The 12,332-nt window shown below is 50.2% G+C and overlaps 1 protein-coding gene across 1 annotated transcript in view; it reads right to left on the reverse strand.

Annotated features, from left to right (window-relative positions):
- Nucleotides 1–5,722: 5,722 nt before the first annotated feature.
- CCDC177 (coiled-coil domain containing 177) overlaps nucleotides 5,723–12,332 on the reverse strand; it is a 9,160-nt gene continuing 2,550 nt past the window's right edge. Inside the window, 1 exon segment of the mRNA XM_034643040.1 lies at nucleotides 5,723–12,327. Coding sequence (XP_034498931.1) covers nucleotides 11,551–12,327 — 777 coding nt within the window. The 3' untranslated portion in view covers nucleotides 5,723–11,550.

Genomic DNA, 12,332 nt, shown 5'->3' on the forward strand with positions numbered 1-12,332 from the left:
AGTTCTGTCTTTTGTTTAATACAAGTCTGGTTTTGCAGCTCTAAAAGTCCTAACTGCCCTCGAAGTTGAAAACTTCGGAAATTTTATCTCCTGGTGGTTGCCTACAGCCTCTTCTGAAAAGTGTGACAATTTGGCAGAGCCGGCTTCGTGGCAGTGGGGCCCTGCACTTAGCAAGGCTGGTAGGTGGTTGAATGCTCTGCTGTAGCTGTCTTGAAATTGTTAATAATATTTAAATTTGTTATTTAAACGAGAGGCTATGCATTTTCACTTTGCACTGGGCACTGCAAGTTTCGTAGCAGGCCCTGTAATTTAGGAAAGAAAAGTAATGCATTTTGACATCAAATAGCTGCAGCCATGAACTAGCTGGGAGCCAAAGCTGACAGGTCTTTGGCACTCTTCTTGTCAACTCCCTCTTTCTGTGGAGAGTAAGTGACCATAGGAAGCCACACAAAGGAATGTCCACTCCTCTGCCCCGCAGCAAGAGCTGGTGTTGAGGAGCTCAGTGCCAACCCCATCAGAAGAGTAGAGGGGAGTTCAGAGGGAGGAAACTCTGATCCTATTCGAAGGTCCCAGGAGAACGGGGATAGAGAGCTCTGGGATGCCCTGAGTTTGGGTTTACCTGATGCCCTGACTGGTGGCAAATGGTCTGATGTCAATGCCTCTGATATGAATATGTCCTTCTGATCTCAAGTTGGAGTTGGGAGCTTTGGTACTCCTGTTTTGAAACCCAGCCACTGGACCACCACGCCATTGGAAAGGCTCTGCTTAAACAGGTGGGGTGAGGCTGGGGTGGGGTACGGAATGCACATGGCTGGGGAGGAAACTGGCTCCCCGCCACAGGGTGCCTAGAGGTCTGAAGGTCCTGCCTCTGGTTTAGCCATAGTGAAGCCAAAACTGAAAGGCAGCGTTGTGAAGGAGAATTGATGCCATCTGGTTTGGCTCCTGTCTTCACCCCTGTTTTCAACTCACGGATACGCCCCTCCTTTGCTCGTTTGGCTTTCTCACTTGTTTATGATTTCTCTCAATGCCCCCGCACACTGCCAACAGTAAGCTGTGCTGTCTCCTAGAAAGCTTCTCTGTGGCTGCTGGGTCTCAAGGAGCCAGCCCTGCTGTGCCCGGCATCCTGCCCGAAGGTTAATGCTGTCGTTAAATATTAGGGAGGGGAAGTGGGGATCCTGGTTTCTTAGGCTCTGACCGCCACCATCGGCGGGGGCTAAGGGCGATATGGGCCAGTTGGGGGAGACAACATCTGTGAGACACACCATCTGGACAACACTTGAGATTCATAAAGAATTTGTCCAATCACAAAGCACTGGCAGCCCGATTAAAAAACCAGGTCCTTCTTTGCTGGATTCTCAGGATTTCTCGCCTCTTGCTCAGCTGTAACTGGAAGAAAGGGCGTCCAAGCTGCCCTGGACTATTTGGCTTCGGTGCTGAAGTCCAGGTTTATGAATGATCATTGCTGGGTTTCCGGAGACATTTGCTCACGGCTGCCCCAGACCCCTTTCCCAGAGTTTGGGGCATTAACCCCCAGAATGCAACGCTGCTCTGGCCGACTTTCGGCATCCCCCACTGCCCTGAGCTGTCTCTCTGCCATCTGCCCCTAGGGCCCTTCTCTGGCTGGCTCTGAGCTGGCAGCCTGTTTGCGGCCCTGCGTTGTCATGGAGAAGGTTTTAGAAACATATTGTTGGATTGTGGGGCGTATTTCTGCCACCTGGAAACAAGTGGGTTTGTAGAAGACCCGCAATGGAGGGAGGGAGAGGGCTCTTGGAGGGCGGAGCAGGTGCCAGTGTGGCGGGCTGGGGCAGAGGGCTAGGAGGCTGCTGCTGCTTGCTGTTTGGTATTCTGGACAGGCAGCAGCAGGCTGATCAACTTGCTTCTGCAGGACTCCTGGGAGCGGGCATCAGACAGAAGGCCACAGACTCTGCAGAAAAGTTTGCAGAGTCTAAGAAAATGCACTGCTGTGCAGCCCACTGCTATCACGGGGGCTGGGCGAGGCCAGTGAGCTTCCATTTCGACCCACTGATGGAAATGTATGCTTCATACAGGCAGGAAGCTACCCCTCGCCTGTGCACACCAGCGGGCTGCCCTTGACCTGTCTGAGGCAGCTCCTTAAGGGACAGCTATGTTTGGATGAGACCTGGACACCCCAGCCATCTGGGCATCTCCTTCCTACCTCCATGCCCAGGTCCTGAGGGGCTTCTGACAGCCCGTTTAGGGCACCAGTCACCTTGCTGTTTGCTGCTTTGTAGGTCAAAAAACAGTCGAGTGTCAGCAATTTCAGATCGTTCAGCCAAATTGAAAAGCTTCAGGGCAATCTGGCAGCTTTTATCAGGATTGGACAATAAGAACAGTAAAGAAAATCCATAGTAGATTTTCTACTGCCCAACAAATATAATCTATTGCTTTCTAAATCATTCTAAACTCCGGCACTTTGTGTCCATCTCAAGTCTTCACCTTCCAAATGACGCACCTGCCGTCAAACATGCCCTCACAGTCACAAAGCATTCTGGTTCTACCTCCCTCGAGGTAGAAACTAGATCCGTTCTGGTGCCCACACGGAGAAGAGACATCTCAAAAGTACCTTCTAATGGATTCCAAGGACTTGTTAACTGGTTTAATCACTGGCAGAAGAAACCGTGCATGTTTTCGTTACTTGTACCTTCTTTTTGCTGGAAGTTTTAGCAACTTTTGGAAAACCCCTTAGAGTCAGCTTGCCTACCCTTATCTATGTAGATCTGACATCTATGAACTATGAACACATTTTGAATCGGGATCTAAATTGCAGACCATCAGTGTCCAAGGCACCTGCTCTCTCCTTTCTCCTCCCTGGCTCTTACTTCAGCCGCCTTAAGACAGTCCCAGGGAGGGGTCTCTAACCCCTCTGTTGAAACATTGACTCATTTAGCCACGCTCAGACTCACACGCTCTGTGTTCCGCCTGCATTTTTCTGTCTATGGCTTCATCCTGGGGTGCTTCAGCCTCTCCCTTCTTTTTATTCCTGTCTTTTATTTCCATGCTCTCACGGCATGTTCTCCTTTTTTGAACATAGTGTTGCTTTTACTTATTTTAATAACCCTTCCTCAATCAGTCTTTTTTGCTCCCAAAGCAGCTCACTCCCCTCCCTCCTTGTTATTTGTTTCCTTTTCTTTTAGTGGCTTCAGGAAACAGGAGCCCCTGCAGAATTCTCAACCCTTCGATGGCAACGGAGGCAGACAATGAAAGTAAGGCCGGAGCTTCTGGCTGGGCCCGTACCAAATAATTAAATGGCTTTACTCTAATATCCTTTTGTTGTGACTCTCAAGAGGTAGGAAGGGCTGGTCTGATAAATGATAACTGGTGTATCAGGTGAAGTGAAGTCCACCCTACTGGATACCCCTTTGCAGGAAGGAAGCAGGTAAGCCACCGGACTTTGGCATTCAAACCCTGGGTTTCACAAGATAGTGAAAACAAGCACTTGCCTCTGCGTGCAGGAGTAACCAGTTGTAACTGGGAATACTCAGTACAAAAACACCCAGAAAATAAAACATGCAGCTGGCAGCCCAGAGATGGAGAGAGCAAAGGAGAAATTTTTATTAAACTGCTCTAATAGGTTGCTTTCCCCCCCTCCTTTTGGCAGGTTGAAGTCTTCTAGAAAACCACGTAATTAGGGATAGTTGGGAAGCCAAGTCCTTGACGCCTACAACCATCCCAATAAGATCAGAATGAGTGGAATGTGTTAGAGTGGGAACCCCCAGCGTCCTGTCTGGCCGAGGCAGGGGACTTATTCATATCATTCAAATGGAGAGAGGGATGGATGGTGTCTAATTTCCCTTTGAGTTCTGAAATACGATCCAGTGGCCTAGGAAGTGGAAGCCTAGCCCCAAATGACACAAATTTGTCAGGAAGGAAAGAGTTGCCTAGAAACAAGAAAGTAAGGTGGTGGGGAGAACTCACCAACGGGAGCTGATCACACATGCAAAATGAACTGGATTTGGGCTTGCCTTCGAGAGCAGTGGCTCTCACGCTTTAAAGAGCAGCACAAATTAACCTAGGATTTTGCAAAAAAGCAGACTTGGAATCAGAAGTTCTGGAATGGAGCCTGAGTTCTTCATTTCCGACCAACGCCTAGGTAACGCCAGTGCTGATGGTCTGGGGACCACAGTCTGGTGTAGCCAGGTTCTAGAGCAGTACAACCCAAAAGAACTTTCTGTGATGGTGGCCATGTTCTACACTTCCAAGGTCCAGTAGTGGGGCTACCAGGCACATGTGACCACTGGACACTTGAAAGGAGGCTAAAAAACCTGAATTTTTAGTTTAAGTTTGACTAATTTAAATTGACACACGCAGATGTGGTTAGTGACTCCCGAATTGGAAAGCATGGGTCTAGAGCAGCGGTTCTCAAACTTGGGTCCACACTGGAACCACCCGGAGGGCTTGTTCAAACACAGGTTGCAAGGTCCCGCCCCGGAGCAGCTGATGCTGACCCTGCTGGCCTCGCACCACCCTCGGAGAACCTCAGCTCTAGAACATGCACTAAGCTTCAGGGTCAGAACAAGAGTCTCTCATCTTTTCTCCAGCCAGCGAGCCTCAGTCTCACCCTCAGGGTCAGCACGACCCACCAGGTGCAGATGGGGTCTGAGCCGAGTTCCTGCAGGCCTTATGCAGGGGCATGGTGGGTAGTGATTCAAATGGCTGGCATCGGAAGGCTCCGGGAAGGCCCAATTTTAAAATATATCTTTCCCACGGATTCCCAAGAAGCAGCAGAACAGACTAGTTACAAGCATTTGCTGTACAGCCAGATTAACTGAGTCCAAGCCCCATTATGCTCAATACTAGCCGTGTGACCTTGGGCAAGTCACTTAAACTTAGTGCTTCAGTTTTCTCATCTGTAAAATGGGAAGAAGAAGAATACTTACCTCGTAGAGAGCTGGTGAGGATTAGATGCTTAAGACAGCTGCCCAGTGTACGTGCTCGGTGCGCACTCATTATCATCACCCGCAATCCCAGTGTTCACAGATGGTTCGCTTTGGCTATGTATGCACTTTGCTCCCCTGTAGGTTCTCTTCAAACAAGCAGATGTTCCTGGGAGTCACGCTCAGCCTACTCTACTATTTTGCTGAGGGCTCAGGAGGCCTCTAAGGTCCACTGGGGCCTCCCTTTAGGGTGTCCAAGGGCAGAAGAAAGGTGACAAAGCAGAAGGGCACCTCATTTGCTGATGTACACGGGAGAGCTGGCACGGGCCACTCAGCTGTGCACTGCTATACATCCAGAATGGGGACTCGACTTCTACAAGCCCAGTTGTGCAGCCATCCCCCAGGCAGCTCTGTGCAGGGCCAGTGGGGCAGGGAAGGATAGCATTTTCTGAGCCTTCTTAGGAAAAGTCATTTGTTGAGGATGAAGCAATGCGAATACACACCCACCTCTCTCCTTCTGTTCCCACATCTGTTCCTACAATGAGCTATCAGCACTTTCCCAGGCTGAGCTTGTCCCAGACCCTGTTTCTCATTCCCACGTGGCCATAGCAGAGACAGCAGCCCATCCCAGAATTTCTGCCAGGCATCACAGCCTGCAGTACCGGCGCGCCTCCCACGACCTCTTCTATGTGGTTCTGCTAAAGATACGACTGTAGAACTTGGTACCACGACTGAAACATCCTTTTCCCCAAGAAAGGTGTACACATTTTAAAACATTCAGTCGTCTTAGCCATCATTTAGGAAGTCTTAAAATAAAATGTTGAGAATTATCACCAGTGTCAATTTTATTGCCAAACATTTGGTAAACAAAATAATTCCTCCCTCCGCAACCCCAGGCTACAGCACATCACCAGGGGAACCATTACTCCAAAGCCCCTTCCTTTGGATTGGTTGGGGGATTGCCACACGGCAAGGGATACAGACAACCACAAAGGGCTACCATCAAAGACTGGTGTCTACCAGGACCACCTGGCTGACGTTCAACCTACCTCATTCCTTCCTTTGCTCCCCAAGTTCAGAATAACAATATCCATGAATTGAGTGCTATTTCCCAGGGACTGAGCTGCTTTCCAAACATTAACTCATTTAACAACTGTCTACCATGTAGGATCTGTTGTCCTCCTTTTATAGATGACTTGAGGGGCCCATGGAACAGTAGGTAACAGTCTGAATAAGTCAAGATACTTGCTTCTTTGTCTTGAAGGCATGGCAGCCACATGGACTGGATGTTCAGAACTTTGTAGATGTTCGTCATTCCATCATGCTGAGATGTTCCGAATGTCAACATTTTGGCATCCAAAGTCCATTTTCCGGCCAGTCTGTCTCACTGAGTAGGGGAAAGGAGAAGTGTAGTGGCAATATGAAGACCCTTTGCCACCCACTTGGCTCATTGCTGGGCTTGGGAAATATGGACACTATGCTTACAGGCCAGAGCCTGAAGCAGCCCAGGAGCTGGAGGTAGGTGGAATCCACGGACCCCTACCAAGGGCAGCTCAGTTTCCCCAGAGCTTACCTTTCCCTGGAAGAACACAACTACAATTTCCCTCCCTCTGAAAGAACGCTGATGCTGGAATTGGTAGGAGTGTGTGTGTGTGTGTGTGTGTGTGTGTATCAAACAGGAGTGGATACGGATCTACTGTCTTTCTGACAATCCTATGAATTGTGCAAATGTCTGACGCAAAAACATGCCACCAAGACTGTACTAGTGGCGAGGAAGAAAGGCATGAACACTTCAAAATGGCAGCTAATTTAAAAATCACTTTGGACTAAGTCTGTGCTCATATGGGACATGACGGTATTTGATGAATCAGGAAGTAACAGTGCAAACAATGATCACCACTGTTCCTCAAAAGGAACACTGTCCCTCCCCTCTATATCCTAACATCTGATATTAACTCCGCCCTCTGTCCCAGCCCAGACTTATGGGAAGCCCAAGCAACACCAGGGCCCAGTCTGAAGGGACATGTGGAGGGATGGATGGGGCCAGGAGGAGATGTACCCAGAGAGAGCACCAGAGCTCTGTGGAACAGTGGACACAGGTGAGCAGGCCAGGTGCTCTTCCACGTGGTCAGGTACTAAAGCACATGATTGGTCAGAATACAGCAGGTGCTGCGTCAGACAACCGAAGCCAAGTGTGTATCACATATAGGGCCTAACCGACATTTCTAGAACTGAGAGTTATCTGCTGGGTCCCTGAAAGCCGCTTTCCAGGCCGTGCCAAGAAATGCCAGGTTTCCTTGTGTTCATCTGCCATATGTTTCCCTGGGACATGCAGGGTGGAGACGGCAGTCACATGGTGGAGAAAAGGCAAGTCTACAGAGCGACCTATGGGCAACCTCAACCACCTGGAAGTCTTAAGAATATTTGCTTCGCTAACCTTGCTCATCAATTTAGTATTGATCAGAAATCTCTTTTTGTTGGAATTTTTAAGCTGGAAATGCTTCTGAAATGTTGAGTTTCTTGTCTCAGCACGAACAGTTGAATGGTGAAACTGCTACCCTGTTTAGTGATCTGGGGCTTTGCATGGCCTGAGGCTCATTCTCTGGGTTGACAATCATTGCCTTTCTTCTTTTGACGAGTTATTTATGCTGCCTTAGTTAATGTGGTGACAAAACAACATCCTTGAAGGTAATTAATCTCCCTCTCTCTTTTTACTGTAATTTAAAGCTGATTAAGTCCATGACCTTATGAATTTGACCTGATTAATCAAGGCTCCTGGTTAATCAAGGGAAAGAGAACAACAGGGACTGAGTGATGGTTATTTGGCAGATGGTATGTCCCCAGGAAATTGAAAACGCTTGAAGTTAGAGCCTGAAGGACTATCAGATCTGCCTGTGGATGGATAACTCAGGGTGGGAAGGTAGTTAAGCCCAATGGGGACATACAGATGTCTGCTCATGACAATGAAGCATCGATGGTCCCCAGGGTCAGTGATCAGACTTTGTCTTCCCAGCATCAAAAGCAGTGCCTGGCACACAGCAGATGTTCAATACAAATTTGTCAAATGAATGGAGGCCTGCGCACCTGATCTATCCTTCACTGGTTTCCTCGTATCACCAGTCAGTTGTCCACCAGCCATCCACCATCTATCCCTCTCTCCATCGAGTATTTATGTGCTTACCATGTGGGAGGTGCCAAACTCGGAGCTATAGGGGATTCGAGGCTAACAATCTACAACCCCTTACGCGAAGTCAGGCACTCCTCTGTGTCAAGGGACTTTTTAAAGGAGAAGAAATGATAGCTGGAAGACTTTACCCAGTAGCCTGAACACAAACTACATTCAGATATGCCTTCCCCTCTCCATCCACTCTTCACCTTTGACAAATCCCTTGAAGATTCAGTCTGTGTGCTTCTGAAGGGAAACTTCCATCTTCCTGTCCAGACGTGGTGTAGGCACTGGTCACTGCTTGAGCAGGATGCTGGGCTAGCTTCACCAATGATTCCGTCGGAAACAGTTTTGTCCTGCTTGTTTCCTTCGTAATGCACCAAACAAAAGCTTCTTCCAACCCTTCCCACTCCTCCTTACTCCATTTCACATTCCCTCTGTTCGGAGCCAGGGGATGCTCCAAGAGGGCAAATGCAAAGGTCTGAGAGCGCTTCAGGGCTGCAATTTCCTGGATGGTAAGAAGACTTCCAGCATGGTGCTCTGAGGCCAACTCTGGGCATTTGTTAGAATGTTTACATTGGGAGAAGTACGCCTGTCTCCCCAACCATCCCCACTGCCCCCCAACACTCCAACTGTCCCTTGCTGTGGTTCAGAATAAGATCCACTTCTCTCTGGTATCATGTCAAATAGAAGAATATAAATGAAGGGCCAAAAAATGATTCTGGCAATTGCTCCTCCTCAAAGGGCAACATGACCACTTATCCTAGAATATAGAGATGGGTCTATATTCTAGAAGAGGTCTGAAATTTAGAAGAACCATTCTTTACGATGACTAGGTTTGGCTTCTGTTTTTGCTTTAATTTTACTTAGCTATATGGATCTCTCTTTTGGGGGGGGGGATCCATGTTTTTTTCCCTTTACACGGTGCTTTTCTCTAAGTGCAAACCTCTAATTTGGTGACATTCAGATTCAGACCTGGGCCTTCGCATCACTTGTGACGCTATGATCTGCAATGTGCTTTTTTTTTTCAAGTTTTATTTAAATTCCAGGTAGCTGCAATGTACTTTTTGAGACCATTCCTTTCTGTGCTCACTCACGACAGTACATTATACTCTCCAGCCATAGTCCAGTCACATGATACTTTGTTTACGGCAATTGCACCTGTGGTTCTAAAGACATAGGGCTGAGAACCACTTTGATACTGATTCATCTTCACAGTGCTGAGGAAGGCCAAAGTCACGATCCCCATTCCACAAGTGGGGAAACCAAGGCACAGAGAGGTGATCTACCCAAAGTCACTCAGTAAGTCAGAAAACAAACTGAACAGAGGGTGAGTTAGAACACCTGTGTACCTTTTGGGGCGTTATCCAGAAAACCAGATTGCGTCCTTCTCAAATGAATGTACGTACTTTGGAAGAAGGTAGTTTTAGGTGAAGTCTTCTATTCGGGTTTCAAAAGCTCTCTAGGAAATCAGGAGCCACGTGGTAAGAACGAGTAAGTATCAAATTAACCTTTCGGTTAAATGGTCCTGACTCAGAGACAATACCAATTATTCCAGCTAGCTCACTGATAGATAACCTGGTTACCGACAAGAAGAAAATTAGAGGGAAAAACTCACCCATTCAAGAAACAAATCTTGGCACAGCTCCTGTGTAACACTTAAGTATTGCTCCCTTCTACACAATGCTTTTGTACCTGGTGGCATGCAACTGGGGAGGGGGTACGGATGGAGTGTGTGTGTGTGTGTGTGTGTAATACCAGACACTTTAGGGACAATTCTGTCCAGCAGAATATACATGAAACATGTCTAATACAGTAGTTCTCTACCCTGATTCTTTTTTTATTTTTGTTTTTTGGTAACTTATTTCCTGATCCTGATTTAATGTAAAATGTAATGTTTTCCATGATGAAGGCAGAGTCAGTGGGTGGATATGGCCGGGGGCTGATTTTGGCTTTATGGGAAGGAAGCACTCTAGGCATTAAAGTTGCCTGAAGACAACTGAATGGGACTTTTTGGACCAGGGAGTGGCCTGGTCTTGCAAGTTATTTTCCCCCAGAAGCTAAATGATTATCTGTTGTGAAGCACTGCCCCTTCCAACGCCCAGGAATCCGAATTCCCGGGAACACGCTAGGCCAAAAGCAGCCCTCCTGCCTCCCTACACCAGGTCAAGAAAGGCACAAAGAAGACCAACCAAAAATACTGAGGCGGTGCTTTGGATCCCGAAGACCTTGAGGTACCAGGAGAAGAGTACCGATGGCCCCATCTGGCCAGTGGGAAAGGTGAGGCACGGAGAGAATGATTCAACACTTTCAGCAAAGGTGAGGGGGAACCAGGAACTTAAGGGGCAACAGAAATTCTCTTTTTCCTCATGTGGAGGAGGGGAAGCTAAACTACCAACAGTAGCAACCACAACTCTCAACAGCAAAGGGGCAACGCTAGCCACCACAGGAGATCACCCTCAGAGCGCTGGGATGGTTCCCTAGTGCCAGACTCGCTGGGCCCGCCCTCAGGGCTGCATCCAGGGCTGGAGATTCAGGCAGGATGGGCCCGGGCAGGCACACAAGCTCTGCTTCTTAAGGCATGGCTGCTGTCTTTCGAGGAGGGCCTCCGCACTGGGAGGTGGCCAACAGACACGGCCTCCCCTGAAGCTGATTCTTACCCTGCGAGAATGCAGAATCGGGCGGAAACAATGCTGCCTAGGGAACTCATCTACCCCAGGGGCTGGGGGCTTCCACTAAAGCGAAGCAGCATCACCAAACCAACCGATTTCTTGTGTCACTTGGGAGAATAAGGAGAGAGGGGGAAAAAGACACAAATTGATCATTACTGGCAGATGATTGTCTAACTAGAAAGCCTAGGGGAATCAACCAAAAAACTACCATGACTAAGACCAGAATTTGCTCAAATGGCAGATTAAGAGTCAAGCATACAGAAGCCAATCGCTTTTGGGGTCTCTGGGTGTGGTCTAACACCTTGGAAGAGCTGTGCTTTTCTTCGAGGCCTCTGAGCTTTGTGCAACTTGCCATTATTTAAAAGGATGGAGGTGAGCCAAGGCGACGTCTCCTCGGCTGCAGTAACCAATGTCACCTCAGACACCAATATGCGGAAAGTGCCTGGGCGGCTGCTGAGAAGGGGGCGGCCACCACTGCACCCTCTCCTACAGGGGCCCTCCCCCAGTCCCGACGCAGCCCGCCTCTCCCAGCTTTGTTCTATTCTGACCCCAAAGACACACTGGGAAGTTTGGCAAGGGCCGCTGCGGGAGCCACCAAGACGTGGTTAAAGATTGTGCTATGTCATTTCCAAATGAAGTTCGTTTTGCAAAAGGCGGTGGGCTGGCAGGTCAATCTGTCTTCTCATTGCTTCGTTGGTCGGGAGCCTGACGAGGCCGCGGCGCTGGGCCCCGACCAGAGACTTCCACCTGGTCATAAAGGCCAAGGGGAAGGGCCTGCAGGGCTGAGCGTGGCAGCCTGGGCAGCTCAGGGCGGCGGTCATTTGCGGTCCAGGCTGGCGTGCAGCTGGGCTTCCCGCACCATGCGGTCGAAGGAGCGCGTGTTGGTCTCCTCGCGTACCTTCTCCCGCACGTGGAAGGAGGCCCGGGCTGTGGAGCGGGCGGTCTCCAGTGCGCTCCGCCGCTCTCGAGACAGCTGCTCGCTACGCTCCAGCTTGCGCCCGATGGCCTGCAGCAGCTCCCGCCGGCGGCAGTCCTCATCCCTCTCTACCTTCTGCTTATTGGCGCGTTGGGTTCGTTCCTTCTCCATCCGGCTCTGGCCCACGCGCCGCGCCTTCTGCTGCACTGCTTCCTCGGCTGCCTGCGTCGCGTGCTGCAGCCGCCGCTCCCCCACCCGGGCCAGCGCCTCCAGGTGCGCCTGGTGCTCGCGCTCTTTGCGCTCAGCCACCTCCTTGGCCCGCCGGCCCTGCAGTTCCTCTCGCCGGGCCCGCTCCCGCAGCTCGCGGGCGCGCTGCTCTACCAACTGCTCGTAGTTCTCCTGCGCGCGGCCCAAGCTGGCCTCCAGGGAGCTTCGCAAGCCCTCTCGCTCCGCGCGCTCCTGCCGGGCCCGGCCTTGCAGCAGGGCCTCGTGGCGCGCCCGCTCCGCCCGGCTCAGCTCCTGCTTCTCCCGCTGCAGCTGGCCCTCCTGCCGCTGCTTGGTGCGGGCCGCGCGCTGAGCGCGCTCCCTGCGGACCAACTCGGCCCGCTCGCGCCCTTCCTGCAGGCCCTCCTCCCGCTGCTTCAGGTTCTGCTCCTGCTGCAGCTTCCGCAGCCGATCCTCCC

This window comes from Ailuropoda melanoleuca, chromosome 14 (assembly GCF_002007445.2).
Source record: "Ailuropoda melanoleuca isolate Jingjing chromosome 14, ASM200744v2, whole genome shotgun sequence".
NCBI classification, from domain to species: domain Eukaryota; kingdom Metazoa; phylum Chordata; class Mammalia; order Carnivora; family Ursidae; genus Ailuropoda; species Ailuropoda melanoleuca.